This window comes from Cyrtonyx montezumae, unplaced genomic scaffold (assembly GCF_038088225.1).
Source record: "Cyrtonyx montezumae isolate F1298 unplaced genomic scaffold, pur_monq_1.0 scaffold_13, whole genome shotgun sequence".
Lineage (NCBI taxonomy): Eukaryota > Metazoa > Chordata > Aves > Galliformes > Odontophoridae > Cyrtonyx > Cyrtonyx montezumae.
The window spans coordinates 4197760-4222189 of record NW_027071859.1 but is presented as its reverse complement, the minus strand read 5'-3'; the positions used below and the strand labels follow the sequence as shown (position 1 = coordinate 4222189).

The window sequence follows — 24430 nt, the reverse complement described above, 5'->3', positions numbered from 1 at the left end:
TGAATCTTTTAGGGATTAGTATTAACATTTGGTTTACTCACTACTTTTAAGGAACATTTCAGCACTTCAACAATCTTGTGTTGTTTTGCAGTCAACTAATTCAACAGGACTTTGATTCTACATTGTCTTTGGTGAGAGAAAGGCATAACACAAGGCCTGAGGAGACTGTATGACTTTGCAAGGAAATACTGAGAAAGCATTTCTATAATCAGTCGGGATTCAATCTTTATACATAACTGTATTTCTTGGTTTGCCACAGGACCTGTTGGAGACCTGCTGCCTTCTGGAGCAGCTTGAGCAGTTGAAGTGGTTTGTTCTAAGTCAACTCCAATATACTAGATGGATTTGTGATACAAGTGAATTAGTGGAGATGGTCATCATTTCATGTAGTTGAAAATAAAGTCCTTTTTATTGAGCTTGTTGGAAAGATATAATCTAGAAATGGAAGATAGTATAGCAGAATTGTTACTGTATGGAATTCTTACCTATAGTCTAAGTTGTATCATCATTTATATTCCCTCCTCTTGACATAGTTGATTTTTCTGTTCTTGTGGCATGGTAATATTGTTTCCCTTTTCCTCAACTGATGTATTTCTACAAGGCAAGGCTGTGTGTTTGGGTTTTCAGTGAATACAAAAGCTCACAGCAGATCTCACTGTATTTGAATAAATTACATTGCATATTTGGAAAATTAATTATGAGGAACACAATGTAATAGTGGGTTACACTCTGCAAAACGGGGATAATGGAATCCATATTTAGAAAGTACTTTGAAGTCTTTAGGACAAAAGCATGGTGCAACTGTGACACTGTGTTAATCTTTTATCCTCGAAGTTTTTCATGCCCATGGATAACAGGATATATTTCCAGGGGGCAGTGCCACCGCACTCCTCCGAGGGTCTGCCTGGCGTTACCACTGGAGTACACCAACATCATTTCATTATTGAATTCTTCAAAGGAGCTTTGCAGTGGAACAGTCTTCTAGACTACTGAATTCATAATTGTGTGAGTAAAGAAATCAGCGATACCAGATGTTGACTAAAGCTGTGTGGAGTGTAATGCAGTGGGATAATGAATCTTGTACTTTTAATTAGTGGCCAGAGTTTGAGTTACAGTTTAGTTCAGGTCCAATCCCCATAGCAAAGGGCAGTGGGTTTAGGTTGGATGCCCCAAAGTCTTACACTGCTGTGTTCTGCCTCCAGTTCTCTTCTATTTCCATACATTTTTTTTTCTGTTGCTCAAGAATGACTTCTGTACATAATACTGAATATATCATTCAGTGTGTATCAATGAAATGTTATATCTGTCAGTCAGTGAATGTAATTTGTCTTTTTAAAAGAAGTATGCATGTGAATAAAAACACATGTTTTATAGAATTCCAGTGTGTCACAGATTTGGTACAGCAGCCTCATTATGTTTCTTAACAGGAGTATTCTTATCTGATCTAATAGACACAAAAATGTCAGATAACAAATTAATTGAAGGAAGTCAAATCGTAGGGAACCTGCTTTTGCAGGGGGGTTGGACTTTATGATCTCATGAGGTCCTTTCCAAGCCCTATGATTCTATGATTCTATAAGTCAGTGAATAGGGCTTCAGAATATAAGGTCTTAAGTTCTGAATGACAGTGTTTTCTTCTTCTGATGAACCTAAATTCACATAATCCGAAGTATCCAATAGAGAACTGAGCTGAGGAGTTTGAGATTGGATTCTCCCCGAACACAGAATCTAGCTCTGTGGTCATTAAATCTTTCCTACAATGTGGTTAATTTTAATCAGAGGAGTACTTTTACATTTGCAATGTGTTTCCAGTGATGGGGTTATAGTTTTTTTTACCAGAAATAAATAAAACTTTCCAGGAACTTTTATTTATCTTAGTGATGCTACTGTACTGATAGCAGGTTCAACACATGAACATACCTTTTCCTAAAGAGATTCTTTATTAAAAAATAAAAATAATTATTCCCTTGACTTTAATGCAGTACAGGTAAAATCACACCTGTAATGCAGTGACTATGAGGAATGTCAAAGTAGGGTGATAAAATCAAAGAAAATTCTTACATTGTCTTCCACACAGAACAAGTGTTCATACAAGAAAACAAAATAAATCTATTGTATAAGTATCATCTACACAAAAGATAGAGGGTTCACATACATTTCAATCAAAACTGTATGTTGTGCTGCTACTTTACTGTTATAAAGGTTTAGAAACGTGGTGTAGATTTTCTTGTGCTTTCTTTCAGGAGATAGAAATAGATGTATTTGGAATGAAAAATGATGGTCTCTGTATTTTTTTATAGCCTCCCACAGCTTGGAATCTAGTCCAGGAAAGAAAATTGAATGATTTGTGCTGCTTTGTGCTATTGAGTGTTTCAGTCCCAGTCAGAGAAGTGATGCATTTCCCACGTAAATTTTGAAGAAATTCAGTATCGTTTTTCAAAACCACCTGTCTTCTGTGCAGTATGTTCATTGTACCATCCCTTGTTCATCTGACCATATTTTTGACCTATTTTATTTCTTATCACGGTCCAAATTGACTCTTTCTCTCTATATATATCTTGCAGTTATTCAGTATTTGAACGTCTGTGAAATGCCTTTTTATTTTCATGAGCAAAGTTCTAAGTTTTTGTTGCTCCCATGGTTGTTCTGGCGTGCCATTTTTACAGAAACTTACATATAGACCAGTTACACCTTAACTCCTGGCTCCACAGCAATGTAAGATCTTATCAATAATGTTAGATTGCTCTTAGCTATGTGATTAAGTTTCTGCGATTTCCATTACTTCCTCATATTTAATCTTTCGTTTTATAAATTAACATTCTGTCAACGTGTCCAAACCTAAAGCCATTGTTTCTCTCTCTAAGACATGCACAACTGTTTGTTTTATTTTATAGCCACCTATTGGAGTGTTTAGATTCACACAGGAGATGTCTGGCACTGCATTTTCCAAGGTGTGAAGTATGACTGATTTGTTGGTAAACGTAATTTATTGACATGTAAAGGCTTTTGTCCATCTAATGTACTTAAATTCAGGGTTAAATTTGGGCTTTAAAAGAAGAATTTTGTAAAAGTGGCAGTATGATGATTTTCTATGTCCAGCACTTTATCTGAAAGTTATTAACTTACTTATATAAAAATTGTATAGAAATTGCAGTTAGGTTATAGTCTAACTCATTGACGACAATGAAAAGAAGATAATACAGAAGTTCCAACTCTTTGTGCAGATAACAGTGTTTGGAATAGAAAGGCTTTATTAAAGTTAAGTGAACAAAGGAAAAAGGGGGCAATTCACTCATATATTCACAGCATTTAAGGCTAGTAAGGGCTTACTGCATTATTTAATTTGATATCTTTTATATCACAGGTCATTACGTTTCATCCAGTTACAATTTTATTACGCCTTATATCTTTTTCCTTTAACGGATATTTGTCAGAAGTGTCTCTTCCAAAAGAAGAGCTGATTGAATTTGAAAGTATCAGGAGATGGGGAATCAACCAGTTTCCGTAGATGATAGGACATAGGTTTATAGGAGCACTGAATGGTCAAATGCTGTAATTGAACACTGTAGTGTTTTGTAGAAGATAACTTTCTCCAGTATGAAAAATATGTGCCTTCTTTTCCATTTGAGTTTGCCTGGCTTCAGTTCCTACCACTGGCTCTTGATATGCTTTTTCATTGCTTGTTCAAAGACTCTCAATCATTCTCTATATTCTTTAATTGAAAACCTCTGGATTTTCTTTTTGAAAGCTAAACATAACATATCTTTTGAGGCTGTTTCTGAAACTATTTTTGAGAAGGTACTTAATGTCAGGATTCATCTCACCAGTGCTGTTCATACCAACCTCCCAACCTCATTTTTTTAGGCAACCCTTTTTTATTTTTTATTTTTTAATGGCAAAGGGATTTCTTATTTCCTTGTTCATCTACTTCCTCTCTTGCACTTTCCTCAAAGATTGTTCCTTATTTTCAGAGTGTGCCACTTGTTGCCTTTAGTAAGATTTTACATATGACTGGTTTTAATCCATTTTTGATTGAATGCACCCTTAGAAAGTGGTCGCTTTCTAAGACCCTCCTGTCATCCTTCTCATCTGAGTTACCCACAAATTTTGTAAGTTGAGACTTTTTATTTCTTTACTGATAAAAGACTCTAAAAGCAACAAGCTTTGTACCAGTCTCTGCAGAGTGCAGATAAAAACGCTGCCATTCAATGCATGTTCCGTTTAGACAATTTTTTTAGAACTGTCATTTAGACAATTCTTAATCCATTTAACACATGCACTATTGATATTGCATAGTGCTAATTTTTTAATCAGACTGTCATGAAGTAATAAGTCAAATGCATTAATAAAGTCTAAGTCTATTACATCTGTGCTATTACATTCTACATTTATTACAACTAGACTTGTAATTTCATCAGAGAACGAAATCAAGTTTGGCTGACAAGACCTACATTCCATACAACCATATTGAATGGCATTAATTATATGCCTATCTTCAACAATTTTTCTTCAGCTGAATGTCTTGTGAGATTCTCTGTTGTGTTGTACAGTATCCCTAAGGCAAGGTGACTCATCCAGTTCACTGATCTCTGCTGTGCAACACCACTCAAACCAGAGATAACCCATTCCACACATCACAACCAAAGCCATTGCCCTACAACTCAGACATTTATCTTCATACAAATAGTAAAGAAGCTTATAACTGGCATCTACAAGAAACTGCTGGAATATTTTTTTGATTCTGAGTTTACTTTTGAGTGAAATTAAATCAGAATATTCTCTCTTGGAGAACGTTTAATGCATTCCAACTGTGAATAGCTTTCAGCCCACTTGCCCAGACCAGAGTGAGTCTATTCTGCTATTCCCTTCTGAAGAGCTGGTAGTGGGGGCCTTCAGCCTAACAAAGGCATAACCTATCTGTACAGTGAACAAGATAGTAAAGTTTTGTTGTCCCCTTCTGTCCTAGAGATGATATATATATATGTGTGTGTGCGTGTGCTTGTGTGTATACATATACATATATTTTCCTTCTATGGATTCTTCAGTTGAAGGTACAATTGAAGGAGGAAGGACCCCCAAGGTGCCAGAGCCCTGGAGCAGGATGCAGGGAGCTGTGGGGACTCCTCCTTGCGGATCTCCCACAGCCCTTGGTCTTGGTGCTGGACGCCCTTCTCTGGGTGGCCCTGCTGGACAGGAGGGACCAGAGGGACCCTGGGGTACCTCCAGCTTCAACCACTCCCCTGATTCTTTGAAGACATATTGGGGAGGCACACATACAGAAGCACAGAGTCATTAAAGTTGGAAAAGACCACTAATATCACCCAGCCCAACCACAGCCCACCCTCACCTTGCCTACGTGGTTCTTGAACAGCTCCAGGGACGGTGACTCACTGGGCAGCCTGTCCCAGTGCATCGCCGCGCTTTAGAAAAGAAATTCTCCCTAATATTTTCTTTTTAAATTTTCATTTACTGTTTTATTCATCTGTCCTCCATGGAACAATAAATAGACTTTTAGAAAATTCTCTTTCAATATCTGCATCACATTGTAGCTGCAGTACGTGCTGCCTTCTCTGGGCACTAGAAGAAGTGTTATTTCCCATGATGTTTTTTTTTCAGGCAGAAGTTTCTAGTATTTAAGCAAAATTTTATTTAGATTAACAACTGTAGAATTGGCCCACAGTGATAAACTGGTTTCTTTCTCTGCAAGATTGGCATAAATTTTAGTATAGCTGTATAAAACAGTGTGGATCACACTGAGAAGGTAAAGCATTATGTTTTGTAAAGCGGTGAATCGGAAACTCACAGAGGATAACGAGCCAAACATAATCTCCTGTTTCAGAGCTGACAAAGTCTGTAGAGAATTGGGAAACATAAAGAGGGTAAAAAAAAAAAAAAGAAGTCAAATGTTACTGCCATTTAATATTTTATAGCTATCTTCCAAACAATGTGAAACTCGCCCCAAAAAACTGAAAAGTGGCCAGGAAACCAGGAGCTGAAGGAGGTGACTTTTTATCTATAAAAATTCCCTAAGCTGTGTTAGGAAGGAAGTCAAGTATTCTTGCCATTATGACCCTTCTGCCCTCTAAGAGTCCATCAGTGTTATTATTTCCATTCTTTTCACACTCATTACTTTGAAGATAAAAAAGTACAATTAAAAAAAAAAAAAAAAAAAAGCAAGAAGGATCCCCAGAGTGGTTTCTCAGTGTGTTCATGACCAACCTTTGTTTGCTTGCTTAACTCATCTCTATTTTAGAGAGGAGCTGGAAATGTAATGAACGATATCTACAACATAATAAAAATTCCCAGGCTGGTTTGGAGAAGCAGATGCTTGAAAGACCTATTACTTTTTCATATAATACTTTACATATTCACTAGGGCCTTGGCTGTAGCTAGCACAAATTGTTTTAGCTCCAAAATCAATAAGCTCTGAAATGTGCATCAGCTGAAAATCTGCTGCCTGTTCCTTTCAGTTACGTTTAGACATTTGTGTCGGAAAATGTATGAGACATGAAAAGTTTATTGCACAAAGATGGGGAAACTGTAAGGAGGAGCTATGAGATCATGTCTTAACTTTGGTGCTTGAGCTATGTAGGTGGTGCCTCACTGTATATAATTGGAGAATCATAGCATGGCTTGAGTTGGAAGGGAACTCAAAGATCATCCAGTTCCAACGCCCTTGCCATGGGCAGGGTTGTCAACCACTAAGTCAGACACCAGATCAGGCTGCCCATGGCCCCATCCAGCCTGGCCTTGAGCACCTCCAGCAATGGGGAGTAATGGATGTAGGAGATGGAGTAACACGGGTGGCCATATGTTTAACCAGCAGCTCATCCCTTTGTTTCAGTGGGCAAAGAGAAGCAAGTCCTTTTGTATTAAAGAAATGGGTCAGGAGAGAATAGCTTTGGTGTTGCATGAATTTCATAACCCAATTCACCGAGGGCTGAAGCACTGGGAGAGGAAGCCCTCGTGCCACGTGGGTGCTGGCAGGTGAGGAGTCCTTTGAAGTTGCTCTACTTTGCAGGAAATAATGAACTGCTTACCGCATGCAGCAAGTTAAAAAGAATGAGCTCAGTTCTCTAATCCGTTGGCTCGGGCACTCACCTGGGAGATGATTAAGAAGGTGAAAATCTAAACACTATTAGGGAGAAAAAAAAATTGAAAAGAAGCACTGACGTGTCACTCAGATGTCTTTTTTTTCCATTGCTCTTCACAGGAAGGTTTTTGCCAGAGTTTGAATCCCCACTGAAAGAGCTCACTGTAGCTAATCCTCTGAGAGTGGCTATGTTTTCTAAGTGGGAAACAGATACAGGATAAACAGACAGTCTGCTGTTGGCACACAGCCCTCCTCGCCACGGTGTAATAAAGTCTTATCGGCTGCAGCGAGGTTCTTCTATGGCTAAGCTCCTTCCAAAGCTGAAGGAGAACTGAGCACCATGGCTGGAAATCCAATACTGGCACCTACAAATAAAGGATTTCCATTTGCAAATTTAACAGCAGATTGAATTATATTTAGTGATTCAGTAAATCACGTGGTTCAGAGTTTGAACTTCCTTGGGAGGAGGCTCCTAGAACTTTTGGAACTTCGAATGAAGCACACTTTTGCAGTGGAATATTAAAAACCAGATAATTAAAACCAATAGGTGATCTGAGGACACTGTGACTCTCTGAGTTAATATAAATGGACATTTTGTGATAAATTCTTGAAAGAGGTATGAAGTTGAAGAGCTGAATGTCACTGAAAGAACACCATCCATCACTGCTCAGATTAAATTGTTTCAGACATTCCGTGTTAGCTGGTTTAAACCTCTCCTTAGAAGACATGCAGCTTTTTCTTTGCTTACTGCCTCTCTGCTTTAAGAAATCTTCCCAAAGAAGATTTGATTAGAAGTATTTCAAATGGGTTTTTTTTTGTTTTTTTTTTTTGCAGCATGTTGGCTGTTGTGATGCCTGCTCTGTTCTTTCTCTGTTGTGTACTTAGTGTATGAGACCAAGCTAAAATGTGATTATTCTGCTTTTGCAGTCAAATTTCATAGAATCATAGAATTCACCCTAAAGGTCATCTAATCCAACTCCCCTGTAAGGAACAGGGAAATTTAAGCCTAATGCCAAAAATTAACTAAGAAGGCAAACAGAAAGCTCAGTTTAGGTTTCCTTTTGTCACTTTGGCTGCAGCTGAGTCACATCCAGCACAATGAGCTGGGCTTCTGCGTGCTGCTTAGGTTAACCTTGAGTTTCTGTTGAATCCTTATGAAACACATAGTACTGCAGAGAGATTGCATCTTCTCTTTTGTGCCCAGTACTGTCTTGTCTCTTTGCTTCTCCTAGGAAAGCTTGCTCTCAGTCAGTCCCACATGAAGCCTTTTACCTCTCTTTGCTCTTGTGCACCCAGTTGGTTGGAAGAGTTTCCATGGAAATGGGTGGGAAGTAGGAGCACTCATCACAAATGACTGAGATTCTTAGTAGAAATAACCATGCCACATTCTGAAAGAGAGCCCAATAGGATGTGGGGAGGCTTTGAGAAAAATTAAAGGTGAATTTGATGAGACCAACAGGCATGATCTCCTTGCTTTTTCTGTGAGGATGAATATTAATTTTAAATATGCTCTATGTTCTAACAGTCTGTTATCCACACATCTGAGGGGTTTTTTTTATGAGGTCAGACTATAGCGTTCTTAGTAGCACTGTTATTTCCCTATTCAGAGGGAAAGAAGAAAGCTGTTTCTTTGAACTTCTGGATTAGTCAGAGCAGACAGTGTTGACAGGATATAATTGCTGCTTCAATTGGGAGGAAAGGTAATGCCTCTGTTGTTTTGAATTTCTTGAAGAAACTCTCATGTGATCGCTCCTGAGTGATAAGAACTTTCGCATGTTTCACACTGGCTTAAAAAATAATAAAAAATTAGAAGTTCATTAGCCACTTCTTAATCTTTTTAGTTACATGAAATAGGCTTGCAAAATCTGGACACACCATTGTCCATTTGCTCTCCTTTATCTCAAGCAACAACAAAAAGCCCAAGCTGGTCTCAGCTAAGGGAAAAAAAACATTATTTTCCCTGATAATCCATGTTAAAACAGAATTTAGGATAAATTCCTTCCCTGACCTAAGCTGGCCATCAGTTCACACCTTTCTATGGGAAGACCATTTCACTTGACTATCAAGACAATTTTTTGACTTATTTTTATCCTACTGTATATATGATCCCTTCAGCTAACCTACCATCAAAATTTACCTTCATATAAGGATTGCTTCGTTTGACTTGAATAGTCACAGTGCTTGTGAAAGAGGATTTGGGCTATTATTTGCCTGGACAGTATCCTGGTGGACAGGATGCCATGGCTTTAGCAACTGGTTACATATAAGTTGTATATTTTAGCCTTTTAATCTCAGTGAGACTATCTTTGCTGTATTGTCAAGCACGCTGGACAGGAACCAAATTGATTTTATCAAAATTTTCATTACAGGTATCCCAGATATGTCCCCTTTTACTCCTCTGTGTTCTAGACTAAATTTAATCCTACTCTTTTAAATCCCCTTTAATAGCTAGCCCACCCCTCTGTGCCTCATTTAAGTTTTCTTCTTTTCATGTGCCCCAATTAACTGATATAATGCTGTCTTACTTTTCCCTCTTACATCTCTTTAATATATCCTGGCATTCTTTTCATTTCCTTCCACTACTTTTTTTTCAAATTTCTCTTAGTACCAAATTGGTATTTTCAATGAGCATTCCTCAGTTACTTATAGTCTGATTTTTCTTCTTTGGTGGCAGCTAATTTGAAACACACCAATGGTCCAGATTCACCTGGCTGTTGCACTGCATGAAATTCCAGACCATTCGGTTGAAGTCAGCTGGGTAATGCTGAAATTTATGCTAGTGAGAATGACATGGAAACCTGACATAATTTGAACAAGTAGCCTATTGTATGCCCATCTAAAAGTAATTCTGACCATGCAGCTTGCTTTTTTTGATTATTTCCTTGTTATGATTTAACTGGAGAATAGGTAATTGTTTTTCCTGCTAACAGAGATATGATGGCAACAAAAATGCCTACATTTATTTATTTTTGATATATGCTTGTGCAGCACTCAGTACCATGGACTCTCATCCTGCAGTGTCTGGGTGTTCAGCAATCTGTTAGTTACTGCTGAAGAAAATTGTGTGGTCAGATACTTCGTGTTTTATGAAGTTTAATCTGTCAGTAATATAATAAAGAATGAAAGAACCTGGGCCATAAAATAAGTGAAAAATAAGAATAATGTCTTTTAATGTGAAGATAAAAAGCTAAGGGCTGTTAGGGTAGTATGGTTAGGTCATGGTTGGGCTTGATGATCTTTAAGGTATTTACTAACCTGAGTGATTCTATGATTATATGAAGTAATCCCTGATTACCTTCCTTGAACTTTATCTGCTGCCCCAAAGTTCAATTAGGTGCTCATTGACTCTTTTGGAGGCCCATTGAGATCAGTGGGCTGGCTGATGTAGAATAGTTTGGAATTTTTTTTTATGATCTTGTGTAAACACACTTTTGAAATTAGTCTTTATTATCAATCACTTCATCCATGTCTTATTTCATTGCTGACAAAACCCAGTTTTATAGTGTCATGTCAGTGTAGGTGTCATATTTTTCATATTTTTTCATATTCCTTCATATTTTCATTTTCTAGTTAAAATATTTAATATTTTACTAATTGTCAAATACAAATATTTAAAATCTCTTCCATTCTTTTTGTTCCTTAACAAACATCTGTAAAAATATCATTGTCTTACCTTATTTTTGCTCTGGCTGGTTTATTTCATGATGGCCATATCCAAACTTGTAGATGCCTTAGAGTTAGTATGTACATAAAACACTATGTAAAGAGGCCTACGAAGCTTATACCTTTAAAAATGCATTTAAAAAAATAAAAAGGGAAACAGAGGATTGTGCCTTTGATCTCATATAAAAAATGGGTATGCAGCAGCTAATTCTCACTAATAGAATCTGATTTTTTTCTTTTAAGGTAAAACTGGCCACACAGAGGCTGTACGAGTGGTATACCAGCCAGAAAACATCAGCTTTGAGAAACTGCTCAAGGTCTTCTGGGAGAACCATGACCCGACACAAGGTAGAGTGATGAGTGAGCCAGTATTTAATTATCTTACTAATTACAGCTGGGATAATTAGTGTTTGAGCTGCATGGAAGAGATGAACCTTGAAATCACACTGGAGCTTGAGAATATGATTGCAGACATTTATTGACAGAGAAAGAGAGGAAGAGAGAATGAGAGTACAGAAACTCACAATACCCCTCCTCCTTTACAGCTGTCTGTGCTGGGAAAATTCCCACAGAGAGACACACTAGACAATAGAATATTTTTTTTCTCAGCTTTGATTATGACAATTTCTTCTGTAATGCTATCTTTTGTCCCTTAGATTAAAGCATATTTCTTTCCAGCTTCAAATCTGGCCATTTTATTTGTGCCAAGAAAATGTATGCTTCATAAAATATTTTGTTTGTAGTATTTTCCAATGGCAGTGAATATTTTTTTTATGAATAGCAAAAAAATGAACAAAAGATGTCAGAGGTGGTATGCTGAGCAGAGCATTCTGGCTATTTGCCTTCTTCAAGCCTTGCAGTTTATCTTTCTTGGAAGAGGTTTCGTGGTGACTTTATACACATCTGTGCAAACATAAATGGGAAACTGTGCTTAGAAAACATTTTACACGTTTATATGGTTTCAATAAACATCATGCTTTCTACCATTTTTCAGAAATATTATGCATAGTAACTCATTTCAATATTTTAACAGCTATCATAATTATGCCACTTGTTACCACATCTGGTAACAAAAAGCACAGATGATACCTTCAGAATAGGACACCTCCTTGAGAATCAGTTACTCTGAAAAGGATCCAGGGGCTATTGTGGATTAAGTGTCTTCCACTGAGCCCAGAGTGCAGCAGAAAGACAAAAAATGGTTATTGCAGCTCCTGCCTATATGAAGAGGGAAGCCTTAGTCAGGGTGAGGGCATTCTGGAGGCAGCGTGTAAAATCTCATGGATCCATTGAGGCTGAAAAAGCCCACTAAGATCATCAAGTCCAAGTGTCAACGCAGGATCATCATACCCACTAAACCAACGTTCTTAAGTGTTCTGTCTACCCTTTTCTTGAACACCTCAAGGGATGGTGACCCCACCACCTCCCTGGGCAGCCCCTTCCAATGCGTTTTCACTCTTTAAGAAGAAATGTTTCCTAGTATCCAGCCTGAACCCCTCCTGATCCAACTTTAGGCCATTACCTCTTGTCTCAGTGCTGTTACCCAGGGGCAGGGGCCAACCCCCACCTCAGTACAATCTTTAAGGAGTTGGAGAAAGTGATGAGGTCTCCCCTGAGCTCCTCTTCTTCGGACTGACCCATCTCACTTCCCTCATCCATAACTCCCCATAACACTTAGAGTCTGTGCTTCAGGCTCTTCACCGCTTTATTGCCTTTCTTTGGAACATTTCAGGTAATTTCTGTGTAGACCTACCAAGGATTACATTGCTGGGCATTCAGAAGAAGAACTGAAAAAGGATGCATTCAACTAGACAAACATCATTGTGAGACTGACAATCCATCATTGGTGGACCATGTCAAAATCCAGTTCAAGTTTGAAAAGTTCCACCTTGTAATGAAATCATTTTGCAGTTTGCAATAGAAAGTTTTTTCCGTCACCATCATTTCGAGTCTTTAAAATGAGATCATTTAGCATTTTGAAGAGGAGATAGATTGAATTCATGAGAAGAAGCTCTGTCTATGTGTGGTGGCAACGGCGTGTTCTGGAATGTGCTGATTTATGTGCCTCCTTGATCAACCCTTTCCTTTTTATATATAGAACAATGTGCCTGTACCATCCTTGAAACTTTTGCTTTGGCACTATAGCTGTCCTCACATCATGCTTCAGGGCCTTTGTGGTTTGATTGTCGGTTTCAGTAAGCAACTTTACCCCATCTTACCACTGTTTCTAGTTCTAGTTTTGTTCTTTTTAGTTTGAATTGGCAGTGCTTGGCTATAACCTGGCCTCTTTGTAAGTGTGTCTTACTCATAGAATGAGAGTCATCCCAATTGCCAGAGCTAGGAACCATCGACCAGAATTGTACGTTTTTTGAGCTTCCAGAGCAGAATTAGGAATGGACTTCTGCTGATACACTCAGGGAAACTACTACCTAACCAGTTCTCTACCACTGCTGTAGTTTTGCCTTTGACTATGTATGGTTGGTCACTGCATGTGTCATAGATGCAATAGCTTGGTCTCTAAAGAACTTCAGGGCATTAGATTGGCTGAAGTTTGAGCACTGGACATAATGTAGTAGTTGTGGTAAATGAACTTACTATTCCTTCTGGCTTTAAAACAAAATAATATTCACTTTACATCGTCACGTGACTGAGGTTCAGAATAGTTCCAGTCAGTGCTTTCAGAGGAAGGTTGGGTGCTGGCAGATGTATGATTCACTTCTTGATTTCTGGCAACTGGGGAAACATCACCTAATTAGCCTGGGCACAGAGCCACACTAATGTGACCGTATTCCTTCTGGGATGTAAGCTAATATCTCTGCATGATGCTGCAGTGTGGATTCCCAAGTCATTCACAGCTACCTCAGGAATCTGTGTGACTGTGGTGCCTGATGTAAACAAAGCTAAGCCTTCATCTAAGGTTGACTCGGTACAAGTTCCAAATGATTCTTCTCCAGTAATTCACAAAATACAAGGGCATTGCTTTACCTGCAGAAATGATGGCAGAAATCACTGAAGATTTCCTGTGCCCCAGACATGTCTGGTGTGGACAGATTGCTTTACCTATGCATTTGTATGGTTGCTAAACTCCGTTCAGTGTCTTTGCAAAGCTCACTGCTGCTCTACAGCATTTCTTGATTTGAGAACAACGAAACCACAAGGTCCCAATTTCAAGTTTCTTTGTCTTGTAGGGTAGGGATGGTATGCTATGTATCTTTCTCAAGTTGTGGCAGTCAGCAGTGGAAACTTGGCGAGGTGAAATTATTTTTTCACCTGATTTCCACTCACTCCCTGCTTTTATCTTGCTTTGGGAAACACGGTTTTCTGTAAAGATACAGAAAGTGAGAATTATCTCTCTGACCTGCGATATTTTTCTTCTTTCCTGAAATTCAGCTGTGTGCAAAGTCTTACTTTGCTAGCCTTACGGGAATGCAGCTCAGTCTGTCAAAGGGAAGGCTTTTACTAAGCGGTTAAATTAGAAAGATTTCTTATTCATGAAATTCAGCACACTCCTTAGATGAATCCAGTGTCTCATACAGCCAGCAAGCACTGGACTTCTTGAGTATAGTGATCACTCAGAAATACAAAAGCTTTGTCTGTGGCACTGCCTTATCTCTCCCCCAGAAGTCGGGTTAATGCCATTTAAGCCCTCATATCCCCCACAGAAACAATGGACTTGTCTAATTGTCCCAGTGTCGTTAAACATCAAATACAGAAATATTCATTCTGTATTGTTTCAGATCCTGTTGCAATTAAGGACCTTTCAAATATCAATCTAGGTGGTACCAACTTGCTAAAGGATACAGATGGGCAGTCCTAACATTCATTGTTGTAAAAGCATATTAATATTCAGAAGTTCCTGCTTTCCAAGCAGTTGGACCTCCTGCCATCAAGACAAGGCAGACATCTCACCGGGATTTGAGGTTTCTCTGAGAGGCAGCCTGGCTCTTGTTTCATGAAGCTCTTGAGTCTGAGTATTATACAGAAGACTACTGAAAAGCAAGAACCTTTGATCAGTCAAACAGCCTATGAGTTGAAAGAGATTCTCCCAGATGAGCATTTCCTAAGTGTGGGGCCCTGAAAAAGTCCTCCTTGACTATTAATTTAGGCTGTATTTTATAATTCATTACATTTGGGATACTGAGAAAGCAACAAACAAACCCCCAAATTCTGCCAAGTGACATATGGTTGTCATCTTTGTTCAGCCTCTACTGCACAGATAGCATTCCTTCTCTGATAGGAATAATCTTATCTATAATAGGAATGCTCTGTACAGCTCTAGAAGTGCTTGAGGTGGCTGCTTCTTTGTGACCAATGCAGAAAAGGAGGGTGAATGTCATGTGCTAAAAATACTGTAGCAGAATCTTACAGCTTTTGCTTTGTGCATCTCTACTTTGTGAAGTTACAGAGGCACGGAGCAGATTCTGTATTGCTCTGTTTTTGCACTGAAGGCACCTTTATTAGAGCCTTCCAGATTTTTTTAGATGTAAAACTGACCATCTGATTCAAATTGCATCCTTACAGTGGATTTGCTGTCACCTCCATACTGTGTGTCCAGAATGATGTAGACTTTCAGGCCAACGCTTTGTGTTGTGCCTCAGCCTGTTTTCACACTTTCTGGAAGTTAGTCTTTGACTTAAGTATTAAGGAAAAACGCTATTTTCTTCTCTCTTCTGGACCTGTCTGTAGGATGCCCCATTTTTCTTTGTGCTGACACTGACAACTGCAAAATTCTCTGATCGAGATGAAAACTAACCCTGCATGAAATGAGGTGTAGCTTTGAGCCTGGGCTTCCATTGCCAGGAGCACTACTGCTAGTGAGACTACCCTTCTGGCATCAACAGTACCCACCAATGTGTGAGCCAGTTGGGAAACCCAACCTTTGTTTTGTTCATCAGGGAAGAAAATAACATGTTTTATCTGATCAGAAACTTTGGCCACTCTGAGGGGAGTTGAAACAATTTCTCCAAGTCTCTGGAAATATCTTTATGACACCAGAAGAATCTGTTTGTCATGGTGCACGCAGGGTTCCTGGTAAGCATAGTGCTATTCATAATTATCCTGGTCCTTTAGAAGGTTGAAGTCTTACGTGTGATTTCAGATTTCAAGAGATTTCAGCCCAGTCTGAGGCAGCTTTAAAGGATGATTCTTTACTACCTTCATAGAATCATGGAATTATAGTCATTCAGGTCGGAAAAGACCACTAGGATCATCAGATCCAACCTTCAACTCATTACCCTTGTGGCTACTTATCCTTGTCCATCAGTGTCACATCTGCTCTACATTAACAGTTGTATGTTTCTTTTTAGCAGAAAAGAATAAATAAATCTATTTCCTCCTTTTGAAAACATACCTGGAGTAAATGAAAAGTCTACTCATCTCCCTTGGCACCTTCCTCTCTTGAAAACCCTGTGCTTGTTTTGGTAGTTTTGCTTCTTGTACTTATCAAGACTATCCAGTCCTTCCCAACTACCACAGTTCTCACTTCTCTCACTGTACACAGATCCTATTGCTTTTCGTTGCTGCTTCTGGCTTTTGTTTGTATTTCTGGAGCTGAGGAGGAAGGCAGGCCCCAGTGGCCTCAGCAGCCCTCTGACACTGCAGCACAGGGCGAAGATGCCCATGGCCACCACTGTCTAACAGCTTATGGAAAATTACTTTTAGTCATACTGATTCCTTGAGTATACAGGGAACCAAAGTTAGTGGTAAGTAATCTCATTTGTCCTTTCTGTCATGAAGAAGTCCTTATCTTGCCTGTGTTTGTCCAGGAAGTGTAAGCAGAACTGATATTTTTCTAGCAGTTAAGGACCATCTGTACCACAACAAACTCATCACCTACCAGATTCATTCAACACCTCTTAGTCCATAAGTCTTGTGTATCCACGATAAAGGAGAGATGTATGAGCTGTTTCTCCTCCCCGTGACCTTCCAAACAGTTTGGCATTTAGCCTTAGAGCTGATACATGAATTCTCCGGATTAATATCTGGTTTTCGTTGTGCTGACCCGTTTTAGTTGCAGAGGGTATATTTATTTCTCACCAATTTTGAAGGACTGTACTTTTTTTAGACATCGCATAAGGAATCCATCATCTGCAAATAATTAAAATTAGACACTAGAAATGACATTGTATTGCTAATGAGCAGATGTGTCTACTTACACCAGTGGAAGAACAGCTGTACACATAAAAAATGCTGCGGCGACCCTAAACCAGCATTATGTATTCTGCTACAGCCCTGTAACTTCATTTAGAGATTAAAGAGAAAAAATAATCTCTCCGTGTAAAATATAACCATTTTTTATGGATTTTTTTTGTTTTTTTTTTTTCTGTGAATCTCTTCCCTTTATAATTTGAATGAAATCTTAAAGTCTCCAACTGAAGCATAAACACCTTTGCCGTTTACTTCAGATGGTATTAAAAGCCCTGATCGTTTCAATATTATCACAGGAGGTAACAAAAAACAGTAGAAATGCACACGTACTGTTACCAGACATATTAAATATATTCAAAATATAATTACAGACCCCCTTGGGAGCCATTCCTGGTCCCATACACTTCAGTATTTTCATTAATGACTTGGAGGATATAGTAAAGAGGATACTAATTAAATCTGTGGTAAAGACGGTGCCAGTAGGCTCTTGGAGGAAAGGAATGAAGCCCAGCTCTGTGTTGATAAATCAAAAAACTCATGGAAATCTATGTACTGGGACTCAATGACAATAAATGTAATTTGGTTCATGCAGGACTGGATACTCAACAATGGAAATACGATCTGTGTGAATCGTTTCATTGAATACAGTGTCTTCTGTTTACTTTGCTTATCAATGAAAGCTCAAGGAAGAAAAGTTTAGATTGGATGTCAGGGAAAGTTCTTTATGGAGGGAGAGTGGTGAGGTGCTGCCACAGGCTGCCCAGAGAAGCTGTGGGTGCCCTGTCCCTGGAGGTATTCATACCAGGTTGGATGGGGCCCTGGGCAACCTGGTTTTGTGTCAGATCCGGAGGTTGGCGGCCCTGCCTGTGGCAGGGGGTTGAAACTTGATGATCACTGGGGTTCCTTCCAACCCAACCATTCTAAGATTCTGTGTTTCTATGAAATCTCAGTGGTGGGACTTATTTGACTGATGTCCAGCAACCAATTTAGTGGTCTCCTCATACATACTGTGTTCTATACTTTTGGCAAAGTAAGTAGCAAAAATACTCTTTGCTAGTAATGCTTCACCACTATTGCACTTTGAGAATGCAATGTCTTTTCTTTTAAGAACTGAAATGCCTAATGATGTGTTGTTCCCCTTCTTTGTCCTTCCTCTAGAACAAAATATGCATTAAAAATAAATACTTATTATAAGGCTGTTTTGCGTCCCCAGGAACTTGAGCTGACATGACCTTATTTGCATATTAGACTCTTTTTATCCATGTAAATTAGAATAGACTTTTTCTGACCTAAATTTCTGGTTTAGGAGCTGTTGTTTTCCATGGCACAGTGAGGAGCTCAGATTTGACTTTGCATCTTTTTTAATGAAGAGGAGCATTAGCCAGTGTGGTGCTTGCTGAGATTGCTGGAGAGTTTGCATTATGAAGTGAAACAGTTCTGGCTCAAGGGCGAAATTCCATCTGGGTTCTGATTTCTTCTTTACTTTAAACTACTAGTGGTTTATTTACTTTATACATGACAACAATGTGTTGTCAGGTTTTTCAGAACTACTAAAAGCAAACTTTCAGCATTGCTAGGTAAAATGGTGGCTTGAAGATGAGAAGGGCCATGGTGTTAGTCTGTTATTCCATTGAGGATTATGGGGTAACAGAAGGGAGGAAAGCAAGAGGAAAGTAACCTTCATTTTAATTCAGGTTTGTTCATCCGTTCAGTAAGTTCTGAAGAAAAATCTGGACTTCTCAGTGTTTGATTGTCATCATTAGCATTCAGATTTCAAAGAAATGAAAGGGCACGATGTGAATAACGTCAGCTACATCTGCATGTGCATTTACAGAATTAGAAAGGAATAAACTAAGAAATCTTTTTCCACGGAATTTTGTGATGAATGGTCCCCATCTTCATACAATTAAACAAAATTAAAACAAAATGAAACCAAACATTTCTTTTCTTCTTCAAGTAACCCACTAGTGAATTTACTGTACTCGGGTCTAGAAATCTGAGGCACTGAAGCGTGGTATCATTAATCATAGTTTATGGTGATTATTAGTAGGCTTTTAATCTTTGTTTTCATGTGTAATTAGGTACAAGAGGTCAAAACTGATTCTATTCTAAACAACAATATTTTCAGTGAATGACTGTTTTTCTTTGCTCGCAATTTTCTCTTGCATATTTATAAGAGCACACTTGTCTTTATTTTGAGAGAGCAGTGTCCCATGAGTTTATCTGCTGATAAAAGCAAATGACAACATTGTTATTTTCATAATCTCTACTTTTTTATTACTATTGCAATAGTGGATCATCATAGGTTTAGGTTAGAAGAGATTTACAAGAGAATGGAGAAGGCACATAAAAGAAATTATAACAGATCTGTGAGATTCCATTGCTCAGCTCTATAAAATTCCTGATCAGAATTTCTTCATTTCTTTGTTATATTTGCTCACTTTATCAGTAGTTGTTCAGCTTTTTATAAGCACCACAACAGAGCAAGTCCATGAAGAATGAGGTAATGATGGCCCAACTCAGATATCTTTTGCCACACCAGGTCCTGAGTGCATTCTGCCTGTCAGATGTGCTTTAGAAAGCGTGTGGCTCCCACATGCCTCGCATCCTCCAGGCTCTCGTGTTCTCCATGCCTTTATTCAGTGTTGTCTGCTACCAGGATCTTAGGCTGGATTTCTCTGTCCAGCATAGACTTAGCAGGTAGGATAAAGCTTGAGGTAGAGCCACTTATATGTAGGTATTTCGGTAGAACTGGGGTGGCTCAGCTTCCATGAGTGATACTGTAAATCTAGTCTACATAGTTGACTCACTCCAGCCATATGTGTGTGGTCAGTTTTTGGTTGTCTAAGCCTGGCAGCTTAATTCCTGCTGCATCAGTTACATCAAGTATTGTTATAAGTTACAGCTTTCACTCCTGCCCCAAGTTCATCCAACCCTGAGAAAAGATTTTTAAGAGAAGGTGCCTCTGACAGGACCTAATGTCTATTTATGACAGAAGCCTAAAACTAATCATTTAACTTTTAATTACAGTTAAGCCAAAAAGTTCCTCTGCAATAAGTTTGAAGCCATGAAGGATGACTCACATATATTCACCGTTCCATTTGCCTGTTCTGTGCACTAGTGGTAAAGGTTTATTATCAATTAATAATTAGAAATGGATTAAAACTCTTGTCCTCCAGTAGCATTTAATACATTGTGACACTCATTAATAATTAAACTTTTTTTACGTGGACTCAGGTAGATCATGCATTTCATTCACAGGTCAAAGAGCATTCAGAAATGCATTCAAACAATGTTATGTCTCAATTAAATAATAAAGCATATAGGGAAGTCTTTCAAAGTCTTCATTCGGACTTTCTAACTGTGTAAAACATTTGAACTGTCTTCAGAAGTATTTTATGGATTTTATAGCTATAGATTAATAATGCTAAAAACAAGGAAAGAGAACAGGATTGAGATAGAGCCCCGGCAGGTATACTGCTGTTACTTTGCTTTGGTTGTAGCAGAGTGTTGGCCATCAGTGATGGGAGTAGGCAAGGTTTCTCATTGCAGCAAACTGAATTGTGACAGCAATTCATCCCATTCCCACAGAATGTTATTACTAAAAATGATGGAGTGTGTTCTCCTGCGTGCCCGTACTTCGGGGTATGCTGCAGCATTAATGACGAATCTGTCATCAGAGGAAAATCTCTTTAAGTCAACAACTTCTGTCATTTCATACAGTGAGTGCTGTAGAGACTGTTTTCGACAAAGCACATTTACACCAGTACTGGCAGTCCTAAGGCAGACCTAAGTATTCTGTGATGCCTTTGGCCTCAGAATGAAATGGGATGAAGTCATGGAAAACCTGCTTGAGTTGACACTGTGAGCAGCGGGGTTGGACTAGAGAGGTCCACAAGTCCCTTCCTACACTGGCAAATCCCTGATTCTATTCTAGCTTTAAGGGTGCATCAGAAAACCTGATAATCTTGTGGTTTGATAAAGATTAAATTAAAAAAAAGCATGTCACCAGACATTTTTACAGCTGAAGCTATATGCGTGTTTTCATTTTAAAAACATCTTAAGACATGATGTCCTAAGTATATATACAAGTCAGAATTCATAGGGAAATTTTTTGGTTCCAAAGCAAATGAGGAAGACCAAAACTGTAGTATCTTTCTTGACACTGAAAACCTTCAGTATTGAAAGCTCTGGAAAGCTCTTTTTCCTATTGACAGTATGTTTCCTTTAATAAGTACAAACTCATTATTGTATTGTAACCTTCTGAAGAAGTTCTTTCATATCTCATTTATCCTTCCCGCACTCCAGCACCTTGAAATTTATCAAGAACTCTCAATCCACAGCACAGTCACTACCTTCTCTTCTATTAACATTTTTCTCCTTTAATCATATGCTATAAAGAGTTTTACTTTCCCTTGGCAACTTTTAAACTGTATGGATGTAATCATTACAGTGAGTGATGACATCAAGCCAGGGTGACATGGTGCAATTGATTTTTACTAAATAATTATATGATGAGCTGGAGGAAGGAATTTTATTAGTGTTAACTCAGCAAGCATTGATTGGGGGAAAGAAAATGACTAATCAGTATATCAGGTTTCTTTGGGTTTAAGAAAATAAGTGACAGCTGCAAGAAAGCCCATAAATCTCAGGGAAAAAAAAAGATAAAAATAAGAGCTATGAACTGCCCTTTAAAATTTCACTAGGTGGCACAGAAGACAGTTACAGACCTCAGTCATTTATCTCCATTTTGCTTGGGATACTCTGAGAAGAGCACGGTTGACTAATGATGCCATTACATTTTTTTGTATTTTTAGGTGGAGAGAAGATAAGTAGCGTTGCACAAGTGTTACTTTCAAGTCATTAGAGGGTTGAGTCTTCAGAAGAAATTCCAGATTTAGCCAAAAATAAAGTATATTTTGCTTCATCCCTCCACAGGGCTATATTCAAAAATCACTGTTAGGAAAGATTCTGCGTGTTTGCAGTGAATTCTACATTTCCAAAGGAAAGAGAAAAGAAGTATAGTACTGGCAAATACGTGCTGTTATTAATGCTTTGGATTTGCCTATTTCTTACTGCCAATAAGACATCCTGAAGTTAGAGAGGATGGACAAGCACCCATCTAAGAAACATCTCAGTATAAACTCAAGCTTGGTGTGGCAGCAGGACAGCTGCTCTAAAGGAGCAACTCTTGGGCCCAAGGCCAAGAATACATTATAGCTTTCACAAGGTATAGGAAATGTGGAAGTGAAAGCACTGACCAGCTGCACAGAAGCAGGGATGTTTTCATGTGCTCTGATCATCCAAATCAAAGAAGAGCTGGTATGTGCTACTTTGACACCAAAGAAAAGACAGGAGACGCAAACTAAGTCATTCCTACACAAGTGCTCCAGGCGTTGCTGAATTGTTGGCAAGAGGGCTTTTTAGAGTCATTTCTTTGTCTGTTTTCTACGTTTGTGGAAATAATGTTTTCTCCAGTGGCGATCTGTATGTGTGTTTTCTTTGCAGAAATTGGGATGGCACTACAACTGCCATTCCTGTGCCCACAAATTTCTGTTTCTCCTACTAATCAGAGGTGGTCAGAGTAAGCACTCAGCTCTTTGGGGCATTTTTTTGATTAATTGGTGTTCTAATCTCTGTTGGCACGGGAGGAAATTTAACAGTCTCCAGAGTGCTCCAGACTGAGAACCACTGAGATGCTTGGTCAGCCAAAGTGAAATTCCTAAATATGATCTGTGCCCAAGATTTAAATGTCTTTAGAGCTCCAAATGGCCTCATCCATACTGGTTCTCTAGAGACAAGAGCTTACAAAGACTGGCACTGGGCTTTGGGCTTGTGCTCTTTCACCATGCAGCTTTATCCAAAACCATGTAATTTTCTATCTTGCCAGAGGAATGCAAACTCTGTGCTTGTCTATCAGTTCTAAAATTGGCCTCTCTACCTAAACATCCTTTTAGGAGAATGTTAGGGTTGTCTTCAGCTTGGAAGCTGATTTTCTTTGCCTTGTCGACAGCAAGTGTCAGCCTTTTGACTCCAGGATGCATTTGTTCCTGTTACTGATGGATATGTTCCTGATCTCCTGGTCAGAGACAGGTATTTGCATTTTTGCCAGTCACTGTCTTGCATCAGCCAGATGGAATAGAGTGATCTTGCAAAGTTGGGGTTGACCAAAGGGATTCTGGGTGCTGTGGGACCCAACATGGAGCTCAAGGACTTGTCTCTATTTTGAATCCTCTTGCACCACATGAAAAGGAGGTTAATCATCCAGGTTGTGGCTTCATCTGTCTTGTGACAGGGACATTGGGTAACCTCTGAACCTGTGCCAGGTTGTTTTAGTCGTAGAGATTCTGATGAACACTGGGGAGAAGTCCTCAAGATGTGCTTTCTTGACCAAGAGAACCAGGTATGAAGGAACATGAAAGATATTCTGCTTTCAGCCCCGTGGATTTTTTTTCTTAATCTGCCTGCTGAAAAGAAACAGGATTGAGAATGTTATCTAATGGTTATCAAAGATGAGGATGAAGATTTTTTTAGTGTTTCGTTCCTTTGTTGCAGTTTCTGAAATAGTTGGTGAAGGTTTTGCTATCAGGGGCCTTATGTCACAGTTGTAATATATGTTTGTTAACGTCTTTAAGAAGCAGACTCTTTATCACTTGGTTTGTAGTCCACCTGGACCTCAAGAAACACTTTTTCACTGTGCAGGTGACAGAGCAGGGCACAGGTTGCCCATAGAGGCTGTGGAGTCTCCATCCTTGGAGGTGACCAAAAGATGCCTGGACATGGTCTTGGACAACTTGCTCTGGGTGTCTCAGATTGAGCAGGGGTTGGACCTCAGATGACTTCCAGAGATCCCTTCCAATCTCAACTGTTCTACAATTCTGTATTAATACTTACTATTCTTCCACAACAGATCTGTAAAGAGCCCAAATCCAGTGCTCCTTTTGATTGCTTTTAGGAAAACAACAGTAGGTAACCAAAAACGTACACTTGACAAACCTTAACAGTAGTAAGGGTTCATAAGAAATGTGTGAAAATTGCTGTCTGGATTTGTTGGGGCCACCAACCTTGTAGAATCTTAAGTAGATGTCTGTACTTGTAAAAAATGGGTGGATAAAAATACCCACATAGGCCTGGTGTAGGATTTAAAAATGGAAGGAATACATGACTTCAAGTGTCAGCACGTAAAGTGTTTCATAAACTGTGTCTTTGGAGCATCATTTGATTGATGAATATAGTTCACTAGTTGGCCCAAGAATTCCTTTTAAATATATGTCATTACGGAGTTATTTTCAGTTAAGTTTTATGGTGTTTCTGAAGTCTTGCAAAAAATTTGGAAACTTCTGAAATTCTGGAGTTGCTGAGTCAAAATACCAACATGAAGAGGTCCAAGATGATCTTAGAAAGAATAGGAGAGTCAGGAAAGGCCATTGCTGAATACGGATATCTCATTAAAATTTTTGGATTAAAAGGCGTTTTTCTGTTGATTTTTTGCTGGATTGCAGGATGTGTATAACTTGCAGTTAGTCC

General features: G+C 38.8%; 1 protein-coding gene across 2 annotated transcripts in view; it reads left to right on the top strand.

Moving 5' to 3' along the window:
- The window catches only part of MSRA (methionine sulfoxide reductase A), a 265726-nt gene that overhangs the window by 151606 nt on the left and 89690 nt on the right, over positions 1 to 24430 (top strand). For both annotated transcript variants that reach the window (XM_065730528.1, XM_065730529.1), the window contains one exon: positions 11000 to 11104. In XM_065730528.1, the coding sequence (XP_065586600.1) occupies positions 11000 to 11104 (105 nt within the window). The remainder of the gene's footprint in view (positions 1 to 10999; positions 11105 to 24430) is intronic.